Raw genomic sequence first — 23,667 nt, 5'->3', positions numbered from 1 at the left:
ACAGCGACTTTAACTTTTAATTTTATTTTTTTTTGGATCTTTCGCTGTTGATAACAGGGAATTATCCCGAGGCTAGGCTCGGTTGTACGGACGCTTATTTTGAAAAATAGGTTTTTACGAAGCTCATTTTTAGAATTAAGTTGTTAAATAATCTTATTTTTTTCAAATTTTTGATAATCTTTAGGTATGGACATCCAACTTTTTGGATCGGCTTTGATAATTCAACTTGAATTACTTTCTCGATTAATATTCAAAATATAAGTAGTCAGGTTGCACATTGAAATTAGGGTGGATACTCCCCACTAGCATATGTTCTTGTAACCACAAAAAATTACACCAAATTCTTGATAGTTCAAAAAGACAAATAATACTTGTAACTTACAAAAAGTAGCAATATTAAATAGAGTATCCACAAAAGGGTTCTTATATAATGGTCCAAAAATACGCCAAATTTCACAAGCTTTTCAACTAATTGTAAAAAACAAAAACATTTGTTAATGGATGAATAATAAGTTACAGTCACAAAGCAACTGCGCCCTTATTTTTACATGTTCCAAGAATACTCAACAGTAGTCTCAACAACACAAACATAAAATTATATAGTCACAATGAGTACATGACCAGTGACCCCCAAATCACGAAATGGGGCCAACGAAAAATGGTGCTTTGCCTTCGAATCACCGCTAGCAGAATGACCTTTATACAAATGACCCTTTTGATATCTTTGTGTAACAGCAGAGGGCTCTCGGATCCCGATCAGGGGAAGAAAATATCACTGCTTGCTTCAACTTCCTGTCTCTGGATTATCCTTCTCCAATACCGTTTTCTGGTAATGATCAGATATAGTCCTGGCATTATGGAAGTACGAGGATAATCCTTTTCAAGGAAAAGGAGTCGGTAGGCTTTAAAGAGGTACGAAAAATTCTACGGTCTTCACTTTTTAAATTGAAATTTCTACCAAATGATGTTCAAGGTTCCGAAGAACTATTCTTGCGAAAATTTTTGCTTCGAGAGGAGCAGTAGCTGCTGCGGCAGCTGCACGTAGTACTCTAGGAGCTCCTGCGTTCTGCAGGAGGTTTGCATGGTGCAAAGCATGACGTCCACCAGGTATTGTGAACTGCAACTCAGAAATTCACAAAATACACATGGTCAGTAACAAACACAACCTTATACAGAGAAAGATTGCAATGCAATTTGAGCAAATGTCATTCAATCGGACAATAAGTTAGGTTAAGAAAAGACCCAAGGCTTATTTCCGTGATAAGGAAAAAAACAAAGACCTTTTTTCAAGATAAATGAAACAAAAGTATGTAGCATACTACTATATACTGGAGTAGCATCTCTTTTTACCTGTAGAAGAGCAAACGCGGCACAAGCCTTCAGTATTGAAGACGAATTACGTAGCATAGCCACAAATCTCCCGATTTCAGCGCCACTGACAGAAGAAACAAGCACAACAAATGACGGTCATTACTTGCAATAAACTTGACAAAAATTTTATGAAAAGCCAACAAAAGCTAAAATCAGTTGATGTAGTTTTGGACAGTGAATTCTAAAAAATTAGTTGTTCCGACAAAAGATTTATATCAAGAAATAACTAGGACATCATCGCCACAAGAAAATCCCCGGTGCAAAAGCTTCAATCATTACCGTATAGGAAAGCAAACTACAAATGCAATCAATTATACTTTCACGGTTTCACTAGACACCAAGAAATTTTTACCATGGGATCGCATCCTGATTATCATTACCACTGCTTTTAAAACAAGTCAATGTCTATTGTTGGAAATGTAAGGAGAAAAAAGTGGGTTGATAGGTGCAGGTCCAACATCAGAAAAAAGACTGAAAAGTGTAGGGAAGCTACTTGCCAAAAAAATTATTTGGGAATGATATATACAATAACTTAAACTTGTTTTAGAGACGGGGGTAGTATTTCATAAGCTGGGTTTCCGTTTAAGGCTTAAAGAAAGTCTCCAAAAAGGTTTGGAAGCAGTACCAGTTTCGCTTTTTAAGTAACAGTTCCATAATAATTCCGGAAATAAATTTGAGAAAGGCCACAGACATCAGGCTCTCCCTAGTGTCTCCCTGGACTGATGAACTCTATCGAAGGTGGGACCCATAATAAGTAAATTTTACTGTTATCTTCTGGATCAAATTTAGCAGTAAATCATAAGAGCTACTTCAAAGGCCACACGCAAGGGGTATATCATTAATCATTGACACTACAAAGACATGTTTGATCCGAAAGGATAAGCTCCTTATTCTTGCATAAGATTATATAATGTGACTACTCCCTAATTTCTACAAAAAATTATGTTTAGTGTTAAGCCTTAAAGTTTTCTTTAAGTTTTGAAACCAAACAGAAAAATTACAAAACTAGACTAGCTTGTAGCTATTACTATTCACCAGAAGACTCTTCATCTAAGGTGGTATCAAGGAGCTACAAACAACTATTAGTAGTATAACACTTAAAGAATAATGCCCGCCCCTCCCCTCCCCCTTGAATATCTTTGCTTTCCTCCCGTCATATACCACAACATCATTTACCTGCATCTAAGATGTCCAGCTTCCTGAATTCGAGCTGCTTCTGTTACTTGTGCTAATGCTGTAGGAGCTGATGATGCAGCAGCTGTTGCAAATGCTTGAGGATCCGAAAAAGTGAGCACAAATGCTTCAATGTGTTTCAAAGCCATTCTTCTAGCCCCATCCAAGCTAATGCACTTTGACATACCATCTGATGAGGTTCCAACCAAAGTGACTTCATCAATTCTGTCATATATATAAAAATGTTGGTGAATCAAACATTGAAAGCAAGTGTCTGCAGTCACCCTTCATCACAGATACCAAAGACTTAATGAAATCAATGAAGCACTACAAAATACCACTAGTTTTGTCAAGTAGAATTCTATTCAATTCTGCAGCATTTTCACATGACTCGTGCATAGGCTACGTCAATCGACCAAACCAAATTATATCCAAGGTTCCCTTGCTCGGTTAATTAACAAAGGTTGATGAAAAGTGAAAACAAAGAAATGTTACTGAAGTTACAAACCTATTCCACCTTCCAGACACCATCCTGACAGCATTTTCTAACAGCAAGAAACCATATTATTTTTTCATAGATTCAAAAAAAAAGTGAGCTACTTTTGGTATCCTGTGAATATTTGAGCAAGAGAATATTTAGATCGTAAGCAGTGTAACATGTGCTACTTTATCAAGAAACTTTAGACTAGTCACCATAATTACCTAATTTGCAGCATAATTCAATACATGGAAGCACAAAGCATCCAAAATGGCCTAAAATTCACTGGTTTGGTTGTTTCGGTTTGAGATCCTAGTAAATGCACAATATTTTATAAATATTATTACCTAAGTTTAGTCATCTGAAAGTCTACTGTATTAGATTTATATTTGTTACTACTACTTTTATCTTCCACATACCATAATGTTTTATTTTGTTACCAAATTAACTTATTTGTGCTTATATTTTATGTTAGGAATTTAAGAGCGACAAAAATCAAGTGAAGGCCAAATTCTTATGCCTTGTCAGTGTCAACAACAAATGAGAAGCAAGCAAGTCCCTTTCTTCTCTCGTATGAATATGTGTTCCAAGTCTCAATACGAAAGACCAAAGTTTAAAAAACTAGCAGAAAAGACTTCAGTCCTCGGTTCTCACAAAGACGGTAGTAGCACAATAAGACATGACAAAGAAAAAGAACAAATCCATAAGTTCTTCTCGTGGATCCCAAGGTCATAAAACAGGAAAAGACGGAGGAAAGATAGGAATTTAAATCTCTGAGCTTGCTATGTAAGATGTAGAAGAAAAGCAAAAAAAAAAGAAAGGAAACAATCACAAAAATATTTTGTCAACATTTTTTGCAAATATATGGAAAAATACGGTTTCAACCACGATCGCAGTAACAGTCACAAAACGGCTTTTGCGGTAAATGTGGATGATTTAGCAGTAGTCTAATCTTTGCTTATATTCGACGGTAACTCAAAAGCCTTTAAATACGATCACGATATGGTAATGCATTTTGCACTTATTCTTATATATTGGTAACAGCCAAATGGGAATGACTTTGGGGTAGCAAAATCTTAATTTTAGCTGTAGTCAAGATATATCAAGAACAGTGCATGGACTCTGGTAAGAAGCAGCAACTGAAGAACAGTAGAGACACAGCAAATATCCATTTTCTATTAGTATGAAGTTGAGTCTGCTTTTTGGCATCTGGATATATTGGGTTGATCTTTTATGCCTTTTACAATCATTAATCGATATACTACTGCAAATTTGCAATAAGGCCAAATACTTTTGAAATTTGATCTTTGTGGAAGTATGTTTTCCCTTTTATTTCAATATAGATGGTTTTGCATTATAATTACATCATAATTCTATGGTAACTGTTTTTTGTTTCAATTATTTGCTTAGTTTTTAACATTCCTGCTATGAGGATAGAATTGTGATAATGAAGAAATTGTGATTTTCAATGGTTGTATGACTAAGTTTGTTTTTCGATTAGTTTGATAATCAGATTACAAAATAGACACCTTATATCTTGAATTGACCATTTTTCATGACTAGTAAGTGGCTTTCTAGATACGTGATAATCTCTGTTAGCTTAGTAAGTAGCAATTAGGGTGTGTTAATGGTGATTGAAGTTTGTTAGTTACCTGAGATTATCAATTTTATAAGTAGCACTATGCGAGCATGTGAAATTACGTGGCTCAACTTGACCGTCTAGCATGTCATTCATGCTGCCTAGTACACAATTGTAGAGAGTTCGTTCTACGTCGATACAATGAGTTTCGGATAGTAAGAGCTTGTTTAACAATCTACTCGGTAAAGAAAAGCTACAATATCGCAGTTTAAGCTAAGTATGTTCTCAGATTAACATTAAGGGGTGCGAATAATATATTTAGTTCGATAATCAATTAATATGAGGCCAATAGATGTCTTACGTTCCCTGATTTATTATCATTGTTTATGATTCTCCTCTAATAAGCATTTAGTAGTTTAATTATTAATTGGTAGTCTGCACTTAAGTCATTGTATTTAATCATATAATCACCAAAAAACAGAAAATTATCAAGTACAAGAATTATCAAAGTAAAATCAGTTAATCATCGTCTAAAGTCGTTAAAACGTAAGATAATATTTCACTTCAATAAATGAAATCTTCACTGACACTTTACATATACACTCAAATCGCATTTAATTGAACCTGAAACATGGACTTGCAAGAATAAAAAGGGTGTCTCATTGTGAACCAGGTCTAAGATAAGATGGGTTGATACACTTTGTATTCCCGAAAAATCATTTGAAAAAGTGATTTCATTAGTTTCCACAAATCTATCACCCATCCTATGTCAAGCTAAGAAGGCAAACAAAAAGCAAATTCAAGATAAGCCAAATAATTCAATAAACAAAGTTTAGATATATACCTTCCATCAAACATATAAGCCAAAGCCAATGCAGCCATGAACCTTGCCATCTTCGACACAGAAGAGGAACAAAGATGAACAAGGGCAGGGACTCCACCTTCTTCTACAATCCGCAGCGCATTGCCAGGGTTGAAGGCAAGGTTCCAAAGAGCTCCAGCGGCCGTTTCATGAACATCCTAGAAGAAGACGATAATTTAATTTCATTTTTATATAGGTGATCAAGATAACACTAATGGGACACGAAGGGGAAATCAATTCTACACAAAGGATAAAAAAATGCGACTTACAAAACATATGTCCCAAACCCGAGTCCTCAAACCCATGGAATCTATTCAAAATCATGTACTATTCCAGAATGACTAACTTCGTACATTTATTTTAAAACATGCAAACCGCAAAAAAACTAGTCCTAGCGAAAATTGAAAAAAGTAAATGAAATGTTATAGGCAAGAAAATACCAAAAAATGGATAACAACCAATGTTACCCAATTCACTAATCTCCCTGTGAATTTAGTGATGCAACCCAAGGCGACCTGGTACGCTACCGTTCCGCGTTTTGGTTTGGTTTGGAACGAGGGACGGATCAAGAACGCATTGCATTAGAAAAACTGAAAACGTTCTCGAACCTGTCCTTTATCCCGAACCATACACAACCCAAAGCGGACTGGTGTGTTACTGTTCCGCATACTAGGTCGGTCGTTTTCAATCGAAAATGCTCTACCATCCCGCAATCTGGATAACAATGGGCAGAGGTACATGAGGCCCGTGAAAGGCTAATTATTTTTATCCAAAAAAAGTCCCAAAATGGAAAGATTCACAATAGAAAGATCTTTACAAAATTTTCATTTGGAGAAATTGGGAAAAACAAATGAGAACGGAAGGAGGGAAATATAAAGGCTAATTATATTAACAAAATTAAGTAAAGTTTAGTGGTAAACAATAGTATAAATAAACTAAGGTTTGTGGTTCGAATCTTTAATACAAGCTACTAAATTTATATTTTTGTAAAAAACTAACAGATTATTAGAATGTTTTCCAAGAGACAAAGACAATCACGCACCCTTATTTCAAAAATCACACCTTTCCAAATTTTCAATTACAAAATTTTTTTATCTGAAAACAAAACATCGAAATTTGACTTGTTTTTATGAAATTATTTTTCTAGTATCGGTCATTCAATTATAATTATTTTGCTAGTGTATAGCCTATTTGCATCCCTTAAATAGGAGATGTAATGCACCTTGCAAAATCCTTTTCTTATGTAGTGCTAAATTGTATGCCATTTACTACAATTACTTAAAAAAAACATATAAACATAACCTAAACTAGTAAAGAGAACATGTCACTTTATACACAACTCGCAATTGAAAATTAAACAAAAATTGTTGTCTCAAAAGCCTGAATTTTAATTGAAATTTTTAATTTGACAAGCTAAATCAAGGTACTACATTCTGCAGATTTATTTTACAGCAACAACGGAAAAATATGAAGGTTTGAAAACCTAATCACAATACATACAAAATAGAGTCCTTGATACAATAGCACACCAAGATCACATACATTGAAAAAAAAAAAGTTTCCAAAAAAGCAACAATAAACAAGAAAAATATGATATGGGGTATATAATGTACTCACTTCTGCTTCAGAACATGCCAATGAAATAAGAGGCGCAACACCTCCTTCTCGTCCGATAGCAATACTATGACAAAAATAAAAACATTAAAAATATAAATCCAGACTAAAGAAAAACAAAGTTGAGCATGGTATAGATAATAACAATAACTCCATAGGCCAAGTGTTCCTAGATAATATTTCAATTAGAAAGAAGCAAACAAACACAGAAGACCTAAGACCATTATTGTATGTACTTGTTTAAAAATAATGTCAAAAATGGAAATAATATATCAACTCAAGTAGAATGGGCTAGGCAACTGTGATGAATAGCCCAGCAGGCCCACGCACTCTCATTACATATAAGAGAAGAGGCAAAGAGAGTAACAGAAATGAATGAGCTTGGACACCTGGCAAAAGGAATCTTTCAGTTGGCTACTCTAACAAATTCGGTTATGCATTGTATAATATACATCCTGGTTTGTTATGAAGTCATCTATATATAGGGATAGATTTTTCCATGAAAACGCATACTTGTATCACCAAATAGTGTACTCACAGGAGCTACTCAACCGCTCGAAAAGTTGGGCTGGACATCTTGCCTAGTATACATAATATACAAGCATTCTATCTTAATCATCCTCTTCTTCTTCTCTTTCTTTCTCTTACAATTCTCTGTTCTTTTAAAATCTATGTTAACAGTAGGTGCAAGCATTACAGTGGTATCAGAGCTGTCGTATTCTGGCGACCCTGATGGCCCCTTCACAAGCTAATCGACTGGAGGTTGTGGAAGAAAGCTTACAGGAATTGCGGGATTCAATTCCTGCTTTAAAGGAATCAATGGAGGAACGAATCCAAGATATTGTGGCATTGCATGAGGAATCGATGTGGAGGTCAAAGGAAGAAAACATGAAAAACCACGAGGAACTCAAAAACACACTAGTGACGCTTACGACGGAAGTTAAGGCGCTCATGGCGGCTAAGGAGGTCGGTCCCATTCAGCCCACACCTCAAAGTCGTGCTTCGAGTAGTCGATCCCAAATTTTTCTAACTGGTGGGGGTTTTGAAATGCCCAGCCAACCACGGTTCCACGGGGAAGATCGCTGCACACAATCTAACGAAGCTTGGAGACAAAAACGGCTTGACTTACCGGCATTTCAAGGAGAGAATCCCGATGGCTGGATTGATAAGGTGGAACACTACTTCTCCGTTTATGTTCTGAATGAGACGGAAAAGGTAGCTACAGTGTTGCTAGGGTTGGAAGGTAGAGCTCTAACTTGGTGGCAGTGGGTTAAGTATAGGAAGGCAATTACCTCGTGGGGTGAATTTAAAAACATGATGTTGCGCCATTTTCCGGCACACAGTGGCGGCTCACTATGTGAACAATAGATGACGGTGTATCAGGAGGGCTCAGTGGCGGAATACTATGAGCAGTTCATCTCTCTTGCCTCGCCATTAACGAACATCTTGGAGGATGTCTTGCTTACAAGTTTCATTAAAGGGCTAAAACCTTTAATTAGAGTTGAATTGAGGCTTTGGGATCTTGAATCAATAGAAATGGCTATGGAGTGGGCCCTCAAAATTGAGGAAAAATACGTGGCACATCTGGAACACCCTTATTTTGATCCGTTTTCTCCTTATACCCCCACCACGCGTCACATAAACAAACCCACCACCTATTGCTCCGGTTAGTGTCTCTCAATTCTGTAGTAGGCATAAATAACCCAAAAACTATGCGACAGCCAGGAACATTGTTGAACACTCCAGTCGTGGTAATGATTGAACCTGGAGCCACACATAATTATATTTCATTATCTGTAGTAGAGAAACTTGAGCTTGACAGTTCAGATACTAAGGAATTTGGGGTAATGTTGGGCACAGGAAGGAACGTTAAAGGGCGAGGGGAGTGCAAGGATGTACGATTGTGTCTGGGACCTACAGAAGATTATGGAGAATTTTTTTCCGTTGGAATTAGAAGACTCAGATGTCATTTTAGGGATAAAATGGCTAGAGAAATTGGGCACGGTCTCGACTAATTGGAAGCTTCAAGTGATGCAATTTCAGTGGAATAGGGCTAAAGTGATCCTAAAAGGGGATCCAAGTTTGGGCAAATCTAAGGTCTCCCTTAAATCCATGATGTGGATGATTAGGAAGCAGCAAGGTGGCATTCTAGTGGAGCTTAATCCAGTGGAGCTTTCGAATACAGAATTAGTGGGTGCATTGTCCATTGAAGAGCTACCTACTGAAATTCGTGTCGTGTTGTCACAATACAATGCCTTTTTTGACATTCCTCATGGTCTTCCTCCTAAATGGGGGCGGGAACACCACATTGTGACCAAGGAGGGGAGTGATCCCGTGAGTGTTCGCCCTTATCGATACCCCCAAATACAAAAGGCTGAGATCAAAAAGATGGTAGAAGATATGTTGCTGGCTGGAATTATTTGACCTTCTCAGTACCCTTATTCCAGCCCCGTATTGTTGGTTAAGAAAAAAGATAGCTCGTGGAGATTATGTGTAGATTATCGACAAGGAGACCATCGCCGATAAGTATCCTATTCCGGTGATTGAAGAGCTTCTGGATGAATTATATAGGGCTGCAGTGTTTTCAAAATTGGACCTCAAATCGAGCTATCATCAAATAAGGGTTCATGAACCGAATACTCACATTTCGTACTCACGAAGGGCACTACGATTTTTTGGTGATGCCTTTTGGCTTAACCAACGCCCCGGCCACCTCTCAAGCTCTTATGAATGACATTTTTCCCCCATACTTACGAAGATTTGTATTGGTGTTCTTCGACAATATTTTGGTTTATAGTTCTTCCATGGAAAAGCATGCCAACCACTTGACCATGGTTATGAAAGTATTAGCATCCCAGCAACTCTATGTGAATGTGAAGAAATGTGAAGTTGTAAAAGCAAGGTTGCTTATTTAGGGCATATTGTGTCCCAGGATGGGGTCGCCATGGATCCCAAGAAGGTGCAAGCTATGATGGACTGGCCGCCTCCTCGTACACTAAAGGAGTTACGTGGTTTTCTTGGGTTAACCGAGTATTATCGTCGTTTCATACGACACTACGCCACCCTCACCAACCCCCTCACTCAACAGCTCAAAAAAGATGCTTTTAATTGGGATACAGAAGCCGAGGCTGCCTTTCAACTCCTCAAGTAAACCATGCAAACTGCACTAGTTCTTGCCATGCCTAGCTTTGATTTGCCTTTTGTGGTTGAGGCTGATGCCTCCGATTTCGGGGTGGGAGTCGTCCTTCTCAAGATTCTCATCCGATAGCATATTTTAGTAAGGCGTTCGGAAGTAAGGGTCAGTCCAAACCGATCTATGAAAAAGAATTGATGGCCATTGTCCTCGCAGTGCAAAAGAGGCGTCATTACTTGGCAGACATTTTATCGTCTGGACAGACCAACACAGCCTCAAATACATCACCGCTCAACGGGAGATGGGGGGAGAATACCAAAAATGGGTCGCCAAGCTGCTGGGGTACGATTGTGAGATCAAATTTAAACCAGGCACCGCTAGTAGTGCAGCTGATGCCTTGTCTAGACACCCACAATTCATGATGTTCCAACAGCTGTCTCTTTGCTCGAAGGCTGATATTGATTGGACGGTGATCAACCAGCAGGCTAAGGCTGATAATTACTTGCAAAGGGTCATCGCGAAAGTGACTCGACATGGTGTTTCTCATTTGGGGTTCTCCATCGATCATGGGCGTTTATTACATAGAGGAAGGGTCATTTTGCATAGCTCTTCTCCTTTGATTCAGAATTTACTATATGAGTATCATTAATCGGCCATGGGGGGTTACAATAGCGAATTTAGAACGTATTTACGATTGGCTGAACATTGGTTTTGGGTCGGCATGAGGAAATAAGTTACTCAATTTGTTCGGCAATGTGTCACGTGCCAACAACAAAAACACTCTCATCAACGGCCAGCGGGGTTGCTACAACCTCTCCTTATTCCTACTCATGTTTGGGAGGACATTACAATGGATTTTGTAGAAGCGCTGCCACGCTTAGGAGGTTGGGATACCTTACTGGTGGTGGTTGACCGGTTGTCCAAGTATGCTTATTTAGTGGGTCTTAAACATCCATTCACAACGTTCTCGGTGGCGGCTGCCTTTATTAAAGAAATCGTGCGACTACATGATTTTCTCGCCTCGATTATTTCTGACCGGGATAAAGTTTTTAAGAGCCATTTTTGGAAAGAGTTACTCCGTTTACAACGCAATTCACTTCTTCACAACACCGCATATCATTCTCAAACGGATGGCCAAACAGAAATCGTGAATCAAGCCTTGGAAGGGTATTTACGTTGTTTCATTAATGGCCAACCCAAGAGTTGGAATAAATGGTTACATTGGACCGAGTTTTGCTACAACACCTCTCCTCACCTTTCACTCAATGTGTCTCCTTTCCAAGTACTTTATGGTCGGCCACCTCCTACTGTGGTTCGTTTAGGGCACAATACTACCTCTATGGATAGTATTGAGCAATTATTACATGAACGGCGTGCACTATTGGATGAATTGTCAACTCAGCTCCTAGTGGCTCAAAACCGGATGCGCCAGGCAGCAAATAGTAAGAGGATACATGAGGTTTTTGAGGTGGGTAACATTATCTTAAGCTCCAACCATATCGCCAACAGTCGCTTGCTAGACACCCTTTGAATAAATTGGCTGCTAGATTTTATGGTCCATTCGAAATCCTAGCTCGAGTGGGTCCTATAGCTTACAAGCTTGATTTGCCACCCTCCAGCAAGATTCATCCAATGTTCCACATTTCTCAGCTTAAACAGGTTCATGGCAACGTATTTCTTCCTACTTCACTACCACCACAGCTCTCTAACCTAGAGCTTGAGACTGAACCGGAAGCACTCCTGGACATCCGCTTCCAGAATCCAGCTACCTCCACAGTGTCTGAAGTGCTCATCAAATGGCGTGATCTACCTATCTCTGAAGCTACTTGGGAGTTATTCCATACAATTGCATCCCAATTTCATGATTTTCACCTTGAGGACAAGGTAAATCTTTTTGGGGCGGGTAATGTGATGAATAGCCCAGCAGGCCCACGCACTCTCATTACATACAAGAGAAGAGCCAAAGAGAGTAACAGAAATGAATAAGCATGGAAACCTGGAAAAAGGAATCTTTCAGTTGGCTACTCTAACAAATTCGGTTATGCATTGTATTTTATAAATCCTGGTTTGTTATAAAGTCATCTATATATAGGGATAGATTTTGCCATGAAAAGGCATGCTTGTGTTCACTAAATAGTGTACTCACACTGCGAGCTACTCAACCGCTCGAAGAGTTAGGCTGGGCACCTTGCCTAGTGTCCATAATATACAAGCATTCTATCTTGATCATCCACTTCTTCTTCTCTTTCTTTCTCTTACAATTCTCAGTTCTTTTAAAATCTGTGTTAATAGTAGGTGCAAGCATTACAGCAACCAAGTAGCTTCTATATGCCTTTATCAAGTCTCCTTTTCTCACATTCTTTCATGATGTTCAACTGGCATCCTTTCCAAGATTATATAGCTTCAATAACAATTTGATGCTACTCACTTTTGGGTACACCTTCCAAAATATCACATGCATCACATAGATAGCCCTTAACTCAATGCGTTCCTTATCTTTGCTACGCATTTGTATTTATGGACATCTTGGATAAATCATGTTCACTTCTACCAAGGGTCAATCGGAAACATCTTTGCTATCACTAACAAGGTAAAGGTTGCATTCATCCAACTCCTTCGGCGCTAAACATCACTTAGGTGAGAGACACTTAATGGCATTGGGAAAATGAAATGTTGTTTGACAATCGCAAACTAAGGTGTTCATTTCTTTGTTTCCATATTTCAAACACTTTAACAAATGTGTGGGACCACATAGACACATAAAAAACAAGGTCGAAAATTTCTTAAGAGAAGATGGTTAAGATATTTGTCCTCATTACAACACAAACTGAAATGAGTAGCAACAAAAAAGCTCTTTAATGGAGTTTTACTAGCAAAAGGGGTTCTATATCCAAATGATATTACTCCTTGTGTCAACGTCTAGTTCTTCTTCCTCCAACTTCAATATAAGACATACTTTATCACCCATCACAAAAGTGACAAGAAAGTTGTTGCATTTTGCATTGTGGTTATCCAACACAAACCCATAATCTTCGATGTTTGTATGAAATTAAACCCACATAAGATTAAGAAGAAAAACTAAGGACAAAAAAGAATGATATAGGGAAATTAAAAGGAAATGTAAAAAGTTGTTGCTAGAGTTGTTAAAGAAGTTGATTGCACAAGAGAGGAAACTTGGACAAAAATGAAGAATTGTATCATTCATACAAATAAGGACATTTTAGGAAAAGTAAGTGGGAAATTAATGAAATAGGACACAACATAAACATGGTGGAATGAGAAAGTAAAAGTTGCAACACATAGGATGTTATCTAATATCTAGCATTAAACAATGTGAGAGTGAAGAGAAAATTGCAAAATACAAGGAAACGAAAGCCAATACAAAACAAACAATATGTGAGACAAAGTTGAAAGTCTAAAAGAAGTATCACAAATTGGATTCAAAAAAAAGGGAGAAAGATCTTAGAGGATAGCCAAATGATTGAAAAGGATCTTAGTACAATCAAATGTGTCAATGATAAACATTATAACATTTTTGTCCAAAATGAAGAGATCAAGGATATTTGATAGGATTTGAAAAGTTGTCTAATACATGTCAAGGGTGGTGACGGCCGATGGAACCGTGAATTTATGAGATAAAGAAACAAAATAGAGGTGAATGAAGATTTGAAGAAAATGAAACAAAAACGGCGTGGGTAATGGGTTTGAAAGAGTTCAAGGCATATAGGATTCAGTTGGCTAGCCTCTTTAACAAGATACAAAGAACAATCAAGATGCCAAAAAGACAAACGGATAAGACTTATTGTACCTATCTACAAAACAAATAGAAAGCTCACAAACTCACAAACTGTCTAAATATAGAAAAATCAAGCTTATAAGACACATCATTGATGAGTGAGCGACACAACACCTACTAGAAGATATACCTACATTTTCAAAGGATAAACTTTACCTATTTTATACTTATATTGTAGGATACTGCTATAGTTTCATGCAATATTCTCCATGCAAGCATTTCACTAGGAAATGTATTTATCCCTAAAAGGGTTCACAAACTCTATCATGCTTGTCAACAACACATAACTAAAACTCATAACATATAAGTATGGGATATTAGGCCTTATGTATTAGAATGATTACATTATTTTCGACCAAGATATGGCCCCTTTTGAATTAGGCTTCATCAACTTGACGGTGCATGTAAACCAAGCTCTAATAAAAGGCGTCATCCTCTTGGATCAAATCAATGGGCGTGACCTCAAACCAAATGATCATTGTAATTAAGTTAATTCCCACCGAAAGCTACCATTATATCCATCATTCACGTAAAATCTCAATGTTTTCATTTTTTTTCCCTTTCATAATATACCAACACACTTGAAGGAAAACCGAGGAATTCAATGCTATATACTTATACACCTTTTTAAGTCAATTCCTTCACCGTGCTCCCTCACCAAACAACTCTAAGCTTTCACGTGCATATTGGGGTTCTATCTCGTAATTGACTAAGCAAAAACTTTCAGAATAGACCACAAATGATCTTTCACCTTAGAAAAATAGGTGTCTCAAAGTAAACAATGAAGCCTCAAGCTGAAGGATGGTGAAAAACTGAAAGCCAAATGAATGGACCATGACCAGAGAAAGAGAAAGGCCCCTAAACAATGCACATACAGAAGTGAATAGCTCAACAAACTACTACAACACACAAAAATGCAATAGTGTAAAATAAAATATGCAAGCAACTCTGGAAGATTTAAATACCTATTTGCCTCTGACACTGAAAGGCCCCATAATGCACCAGCAGCCCTCTCCTGAAGACCTGGAGAAGCATTAGCGCAAGACTGTGCAAGAGCAACCTAAAGAAGACAAGCCAAAAGAGGGAGTAAAATTCTAAAAGATCGCGACTCACAAATAATGAACCAAATAGATTTATATTCTTGTACAGGATTGAAACTGCATGCTGGAGGACATATACCAATACTTGTGAATCCACGAGGCTTAAGGTCTCATGAAGTAATATTCAACCCACATGAGTTTTTATAGGTTTATCAGAAACAATCTAAACAATATTTTAATACCAATGCCTTTAATAAAACTCCCATGGTCCACCTAGGTACAATTAGAGGGTTGGATGGTGTGCCCTTACCCTTGTAACAACAACGAGGTTGTTTCTCGTACACTTTATTGCAAAACCTCATCTATTACTTCATATAAATAAGAAAAGAATATAAATGAACCATTTGGGGATTAAGGCTTTAGTGTTGTTGTGATTATAAACCATGACTAGAGAACAATAAACTTTGAGCCTAGACAAAAAGATTCTTGGACAAGAAACTGAGAGCGTATAACAGGAACCACATAGAATATTGATAGAGAAAATACAAAGACAAAAGATTGAAACCACATTAACAAAATTGCCACTGAAGTTAAGAGAACTATTTTAGCCTACCAAAAGTTAAAAAAAATAAAGATTGGTCCTTCAAAAACAAGTATTAATTAGTAGTTAACTAGTCATCGTCACAGCGTTACAAAAGCACGTTATCATCTCCATGGATATTGTCCAAACATCAAAATTAAAAAAATAATTAAACCTATAATCTTTCAAATCCATATATCAAAATCATCTAGGTAAGGGGCTGATAAGCACTAAATTAGAAGTTAGAACACAACCAATCAGGAGACATGAAAGGAAAAATAATCGGCATACCAATGCCTCAACGCCACCAGCAGCAGCAATTGCTTCCCGATTTCGATCATCAAATGATAAATTCCACAATGCACCAGCAGCTTCTTGCCTGCTCAAGAAGTAAAAACACGATATAAAGAATACCAAACTGACAACTCTTTGCACCTATCGAATTTATTCAGCACACAAGGTGGAATCGTATAGAACTAATATATGAAAGCATCAGAAGCATTTTTAAAAACTCAATATATGAATGATCTAAGTTAAGACGTTTCAGACCCAAGAATACAACCTAAGAAACCATTCCCTTCCCCCAAAACGTACCTAACGCCTTCATGAGGAGAATGTGTTAATTGGACCAAAGCTTCAAGTGCACCAGCCTCCTGTCCTACAGCTGAATTGTTGTTGTTGCTGTCTCCATGAGCTGCCAAGTTTGCCAAGGCTCGAGCAGCCTATAAATAATTAAAAACATATTGAAATGGCAGTATTCGTTGATTATCCCACACATGGAAAAACATTTCTAATATTACAAAATTACTCCACAACACAAAACATTACAATTTTGCTGAATGACACCCTAAAGGAATAGAAAAGTTAAGTGCTAAGTATTATCATCACCTGCTCTTGCACACCCTCAAACTTGCAGTTGCGCGCAAGCATCACTAGCGCATGTACACCACCAGCAAGTGCAACCTCCATGCTACAATTGTCATCAGCTGCCAAATTAGCCAAAGCACCAGCTGCCCGTTCCTGGATAAAGCAAACATCTATGTAATGAAGTGCGACAACACATAACAGCAAGCTTAAAAACCAAGCTCAGTGGATTATTTCAACGGAGGTACACACCAGAACTCCATCACCACCAGTTGACCATTTGAAGATTAGATCAACTAAAGCTTTAACACCTCCTGCCTCTGCAATGGCACCCTGGAAAAAAAATGCAAAAAATTCCCTAAATACTCCTCGAACATAAAAACAGCATCGGAACATAAAACAACTCATGAAAATATGACTAACCTTGTGCTCTTCTCCAACAGATAAATTCCAAAGTCCACCAGCAGCCTCCTCAGCTACTAGCCTGTTCATGGATCTCGCCAACTTTGCAAGGATGGTGATGCCTCCTTCGTCAGCCACAGCTTTTGCAACATTAGGATTCACTGACAAATTTGCTATAGCCTGTGCAAGAAGACAACGGCCATATAAAATTTTACTCCTAACTAAGGTGACTTCAAAAGCCCAACAATAACAAGCTCATCGGAATCAGTATATAACCTAAATTTACACATAGAAGAAACTTCAAAACTAGGTAAACACATGGGTATTCTTGCATTCTGGGTGACAGCCAAGCAAGATATAAAGAGAATAAAACATGAAATTCATAGTTCATACCTTGGCAGACTCTGCCTGCAATCCTTCCCGCCACGAGCTGGCAAGCTTGAGGAGAAGCTGCACACCCCCACCTCGCATGACTGCTTCCGCTCTTTGACCATCAATGCTGGTATTTTCATCATCAATAACAACAAAAGTAGCAAGTCCAGTAGCTGACCTTTCCTGCACATCCTCCTGTGAACTCTGCATCAGACTAAGCAACAATGTAGCACCCTGACTGACCCAAAAATTATCCAAACCAGAAGGATTACTCTCCGCAATCCGCAAGAGTGAATATGAAAGAACCCATTCCAACCAAATCATAATCTCATACAACTTCTTCTCCTTACTCTTAGTATCCCTCCAATCCAAAAACACATTCCTCCCTTCCATTGAATTATCGGCGAATAATGAACCTACCCCTTTACAAATATCACTAAAAAGAGATAACACCAATTTATCTTTACTCCCATTACAACTCATCACAAAGTTAGCATCTTCCTCAACATTTGTACAATTCAATGCACACAACACCCTCATACTCTTACAAGATAGCAACATCCTGGAAATTGCAGTAGGACCAATATCCGTCCTTGAAACATCTAACCCAACTAAATTTGGCAATTTACTCCAAAGATGAGACACTAAACCCCACTTCAAATTAGAAGTCCCAGCAACAGAAAGAAATCTAATTGAGCTCATACCACCTAATGCAGTCTCATCAACTTTCAAACAATCTAAAAACCCAATTTCACATAAATTTACACAATTTTTTGCAAGAGCATTAAGAGCATCAGCATCAATTTCTCTTACCCCAGATAAAACTAACCTCCTTAACCTCGGGCAGCATATGGCAACTGCCCGGATCGCATCACTGGTGATTCTTTCACAAAAATCTGGACCCAATTGAATACTCTCAAGCATCTCATGTCTAGCAGCAATCACTGAAAGTGTTGCATCAGTCATATTCCTCCAATAATCACCAGCTAATTCCCTCAAGTTCTTAGCTTTAAGATAAATGAGTGCATCCCCAAATTCCGCCCCCAAAAACCGGAGGCGGCGAAGGTTAAAACACCGGGAAGACAATGAAGCAGCCATCGCAGCATCACAGCGATGTGCACGGAGGTCTAAAGACTCCCATAAGCAAGGGGTAGACCCCAAATTACGCCAAGTTTTACACGAAGATGCTAAACTTGCACGGTCCCTATAATTAAGAAGAGAAAAAAGCTGGATAACCGTATCATCAGGTAGAGTAGTCCAATCAATGGAATCATTAATTGGGTTTATGGGTATTGATGAAATTGAATTGGGAGAAGTGGGGATGAATGAATGAACTAAATCATCATCGTTGTCATCTGTGATTAACTCAGAGTAGTTAGGAAGAAGGAGCTGTTCTTTGCCCTTTTTTTCCACTTTCCGACGGACCCTTCTGCTCATAATAAAGATGAAAATTTCTGGGTTTAGAGGTGGGGATAGAAGGGTTAAATGAGCAACAACAATGTGATTGGTGAACAAGAGAAGAAAGGGAGAACAAGGGAGGACATGTGATGCAAGGGCCAAGGGGATGCAATTGCAAAGGCAAAAAGAGAAGATGGTTTTGTGTGTATTGACCACCTCCAACTCCAAGTAATATAATGAGCAATTGGAATTTGTATGTAAACAACAAACTCGGATTCAGGAGGGACACGTACCCTTAATTGGAATTTTACATTCATTTTAAGTTCAGCCGGTCTCAGACCGTCTCTTTGTCTCTTTGAGAAACATATTTTAATCTCAACAATTAAGCACTAATGTCTACTTACCGTATTCTTAATGTCTACTTACATTATTCTTAATGTTTACTTACCCGTATCCTTAATGCCTATTTTCGATATCTTAAATGTCTACTTACATCCTACTTAATGCCTACATACAAAATTTTTAAAAATATATAATAGGCTAGCCCAATTAGAGATAGTCTCTCAAAAAGACCATCTCTTACAATAATTTGTGTTTTAAGTTTGGTGTGTAGAGTAAAACTATAATAATACGAATTGCTAATTGTAATGTAAAAACTTGTAGATGATATTAACGGAATTTTAAGTAATTATTATTATTTTACTTAATCTATTACCCAAGAACATATGTATAAATATATGTGAATCATTAAAGTTATATCAATTGATACAATCGCATTGGACCAAAACATATATTATTCTTTAGCAAGCAATACACGTGTTTTAAACGTATAATGAATATCTCCATCTATTAATCCTAAATGTATTTTAATACATATTGTCGATATTGAGCTCGAACATAATTCTTCAATATCTCACTCGTTAGTGAAAATTTGACAACACTAGAATTCCTTTAAGTCTTATAATATTAGCATGTATTGTTATAGTTCATAACTACTTATTAAACAAAAATGTTTTTGCAAAATCCTTTCTTGCTTATTGAGTCCCGATCGAGCTACCTGAAGTAACTTTCTAATTTAAAACACATGGCCATGCTTTATATTTGAACCATTACTCGCAAGTGGCCTAAACACCATCTGTATAAGAGTGACTTATTCAATCTTGTAAATCATTGATCACTTGAGTGCAACTCTATAATAAGCTAGGTGAAGAATTAATTATTGCAGAAGATTAGGGTTTTGGGAATACTTTATGTATTACTTTAATGAGCAAATCATCCTCCAATATATACATGAATACTAGCCAATAATTTTGGAAACTAAACATCCTATACAATAATTAAGGGAAAACAGAATAATCTAGATATATGAAATATATACTTTCTCACACTAGGGACTAAAATAGATGATGATTTTGGTTCGCCTTATGGGGCTTTAATTCTCATAATATTTCTAATACTCCCAATCAAAATCATATCTCAAAACAAGCAATATCTTTTACTAAACCAACATTAAATATATTTATAAATTATAGATATTGAAAAACACATATGAATATGACTTTATAATTGAATAACAATTGGAAATAATTTAAAGTCATTTGCCTTTATGTATGATCCACATAGTCATAGTATGACGCTCATGCTTAGGCTTTGGTAACAATTCTGTCAAAGAATCTATGGCATCAATATTTAGTTGCAAACTATCACAATTCTTTTGGAAATTTTTTCTCCAAAAATAAGTGATTTCCCGAGTATATATTTAAACTTTTATGTGACTTTTAAGATTACAATTCATTCTTTGCCTCATGACATGCAACAACACTCAATAACGTACTTTCATTTCATAGTAGAATCTGCTATGGCGCTTTGTTCAATACCTTTCAGCTTACCATACTCCAATAATACTAAAGCTAAAACCCAATAATAACTAAGGACCGTTTTTTATCTGAAGTACTTAAGGATATTTTTCCCACTAAGTAGTGATTGTTAGCTGCATTTTATTTATATTTTATCCCTTTTATTTGGCTCAATTAGGATGAGAATTTTACATAATTATGCTTGCTTTATTTAGGATTTTATGCTTGGCTGGGTATTTTGGTTTTTTGTGCATTTCAGGTAAAAATGTATCAAAAACCGAGCACAATGCAAGTATAGTTGGTACATACATTGCTCACTTGAGCTCCACAAGCTCAAGGAGGAAAATCCCGATGAGCTGGAGTCCAAAAAATCAAGTAGCTAAACATATTATTGAAGAAACGACCTCCAACTAAGTTGAAGGGATAAGAGAAGCACAAAGAATGGTAGCAAATACGAAGTTGATGCATGCATTACTTGCTATTCAAATTTTTGTGCAGGCATTGGGAAGAAGAATGTAACAACCCGACTTACCGTTGACTAGGTAAACAGGGTCATCACGGGGTCTATATCCCAAGAAACTGAAATCACACTTCTAAAACTTGAGTAAAGAGACACCAGCTCTTTTAACGTAACTAACTCAGCTATATCTCAAAACAAATATCTAACTAAAACAAAGGATAATAATACAGTTCTCTACAAGTCCCATATAACCAACACAGCTAAATCAAATTTACATTTGTCCAAAATTCCCAATACAAATCTATAATTCCTAAGTGCTCAGTTCAATTTGCATCCTTGGAATCTCTATTCACCTCCGCTAATCTATTATTCCCGACTGGTTCCGATCTGTAGACAAGCTAAAAGTTGGAAACAACAGAAGATCAGATTAAACTGAATGAGAAGTAACAATCCAAAACAACAAAACACAGTAAATCAATTCATAGGTTTAAAAGCAACATCAGTTCCCTAGATCTATGTGCGCACAGGGAGTCTAGTTGAGAGGAACATCCATAGCTCTAAGGCTATGTCACTCTCGGGTGAAGCTAGTCAATATCTCAATGACAATTCGCTTCAAACAGGGAGCAGGGAACAATGTCCCTCAACTCCGTCAATGACCAGCTCGCAAGCCCGATCCATTGACCATATCATAATATCAGCATAAGCATTCACAACAACATTTGTCTCAACAATTTCCAATCTCAAAAGAGCTTTAGTAAAGTTTATTTTCAAGAATGCAGTCTGATCAGACCCTTTAAGGGACTGCTACTACTCACCAAAGACGACGCTTCAAAGAGCCGTGATCGATTCGCAGCTATCAACTAGAAAGGTTCCTCGATGACGTCGCCTCCTGAAGCATAACAAACATAACATCACAACAAAGCGTTCGATACTACAAACTAGGTTCATAAAGCTTATTGCATCTCCTCCTAAAAATCCTAACTTAGTCAAGACTTTATCCTAATATTTCAAACCATTATAACTATAAATGGTCCAATTTAATTCAATAGTTCCTCCAAATAACCTAGCAATTCCTTCAAGAATATCACATTATTTCACATTCATCAATGACAAGTATTTTCCAATAAACTCATGACTTCTACATCCCACAAATTGATACTAATTATCATATGATCCATCAATTTTAACATTTTACTACCCAATCAACAATATCCAAAAAGAAACATCCAAGAATACCCAAATTACTCAATCCTTTATCATTAGAATAATCTCTTACTAACATTATAATCTCATAAATTGGTGTCAATCGTCACATTTTCCAATCATCTAATTAAAATAATATACTTCGCAAGTCTTGATATAGAACAAAAATTGATCTCATGGTTAGAGATTCTTTAAAGTTAAAGAAAATAGATTACATTAATAATATTGAAGGTGTATAATAATATGACTTGATAAGAAAAGTAAATCTAAGTAGTAATTACCTTCCTTGAAGATCCTGGGTGAAATAATGGATCAAAAACCACAAATGGTAGGTAAAAAGAAAAGGATCCTCTTATTATTGATTCTTAATTTGCCTTTGAATAAAAGAGACCCCAAAAAGAAGTGGATGGACATATTAGGAGAAAATCGTAAAAAAAAATAATAAAACAATTAAACTTTCAATAATCGGAAACCAAAATAATGAGGACTCACTTGCAATGGCTGTCGAAACTCAGAGGAAAAGATGGGATTAGGGTTGTGCTTTCCTTCGAATATCTAAGACAAGAAGAACGGGATGAGAGGCATGGGTTTCGAATGGTTTGAGGAGGAAAGCAGTTGTTTCAATTCTTAAAGTTCTTAAGATTAGGATTTTAACGAAGTGAGAGAGGGAGAAAGGTTTTGGGGTATTTTAATCAAAATAAAAGAAAAGGAAAAGAGGGAAGAAATGTAGAAGATGATGAATAGAGGAATGCGTGAAACTGGTTTCTATTTTTTTTTTTTTTATAAAAGAAAAGGAAAGGAAGAAAAATTAAATTGAGGATATTTTATGTCATGTGTATTCAAGATCATTCTCGCACTGATAATTCTCTTAAACTTACTTGTCTTAAAATATTAATTTCCCAAATGTTACATTCTACCCAACTTGAAATGAACTTCGTCCTCGAAGTTAAACTAAGTCTCAAGCACACATATTCAAATATCTAGCTAACATACATATTGTAAAGCTATGTCACCTAACTTAGAATGAAGTTCGTCCTCGAACTTAACTCACAAAGACTAAGGAGATGCAACGAATGAATGAGATGCTGCAGAATCAAATAAAACATATGCCGGTTTGTTGTTGAACAAGAACGTACCCGTCACAACTCCTGGTGTAACCTCGGCTTCATCTCTCTTGAGAGCCATAAGCTTCCCTGTAACCTTGGTGCCACTGACTGGTGCACCAATAGAAGATCTGTAAAACCTCCCATAGCAGACCCCTGACTCTGCGAACCGTGCCCAAGAGATGCTTGCGGTCGACCCTACCGTCTATCCTGAGCCACACTAGCATGACTACCGGTCGGTCTCTGCTCTGAACCCTGAGAAGTCCTCATCAGTCCTTGCTCTCGTAAAAGCGTAAAGCAGTCAGCCTTCTTGTGCCCTTTCTTCCCACAATGGAAACATTCTGTGACTCTGCTATCTTGAGGTGTGCTCGATGTCGATTTCC

At 37.1% G+C, this 23,667-nt stretch overlaps 1 protein-coding gene across 1 annotated transcript; it reads right to left on the bottom strand.

Annotated features, from left to right (window-relative positions):
* Positions 1–374: 374 nt before the first annotated feature.
* LOC130809878 (protein ARABIDILLO 1-like) lies at positions 375–18,884 on the bottom strand. Its single transcript, XM_057675723.1, has 12 exons — positions 17,286–18,884; positions 16,914–17,072; positions 16,743–16,823; positions 16,515–16,646; positions 16,221–16,348; positions 15,918–16,005; positions 14,972–15,066; positions 7,081–7,144; positions 5,446–5,621; positions 2,548–2,769; positions 1,351–1,435; positions 375–1,117 (listed from the first exon to the last, which is right to left on the bottom strand). Exons 1-12 carry the CDS (start codon positions 18,699–18,701, stop codon positions 941–943), a joined length of 2,823 nt encoding a protein of 940 aa, XP_057531706.1. The 5' UTR covers positions 18,702–18,884; the 3' UTR covers positions 375–940.
* Positions 18,885–23,667: the final 4,783 nt, after the last annotated feature.

This window comes from Amaranthus tricolor, chromosome 4 (assembly GCF_026212465.1).
Source record: "Amaranthus tricolor cultivar Red isolate AtriRed21 chromosome 4, ASM2621246v1, whole genome shotgun sequence".
NCBI lineage: Eukaryota > Viridiplantae > Streptophyta > Magnoliopsida > Caryophyllales > Amaranthaceae > Amaranthus > Amaranthus tricolor.
The sequence above is the reverse complement of the archived record's forward strand: the minus strand, read 5'-3'. Positions and strand labels throughout refer to the sequence as shown.

Bases quoted from the DNA above. Each gene is read 5' to 3' on its own strand.
- LOC130809878 (XM_057675723.1), bottom strand. From the start codon at position 18,701: ATGAGCAGAAGGGTCCGTCGGAAAGTGGAAAAAAAGGGCAAAGAACAG. The intron at 5,622-7,080 runs GTGAGTACATTA...GTCTTCTTCTAG, and splicing joins TGGCATGTTCTGAAGCAGAA to GATGTTCATGAAACGGCCGC. The intron at 2,770-5,445 runs GTATATATCTAA...TATATATGACAG, and splicing joins GCTTATATGTTTGATGGAAG to AATTGATGAAGTCACTTTGG.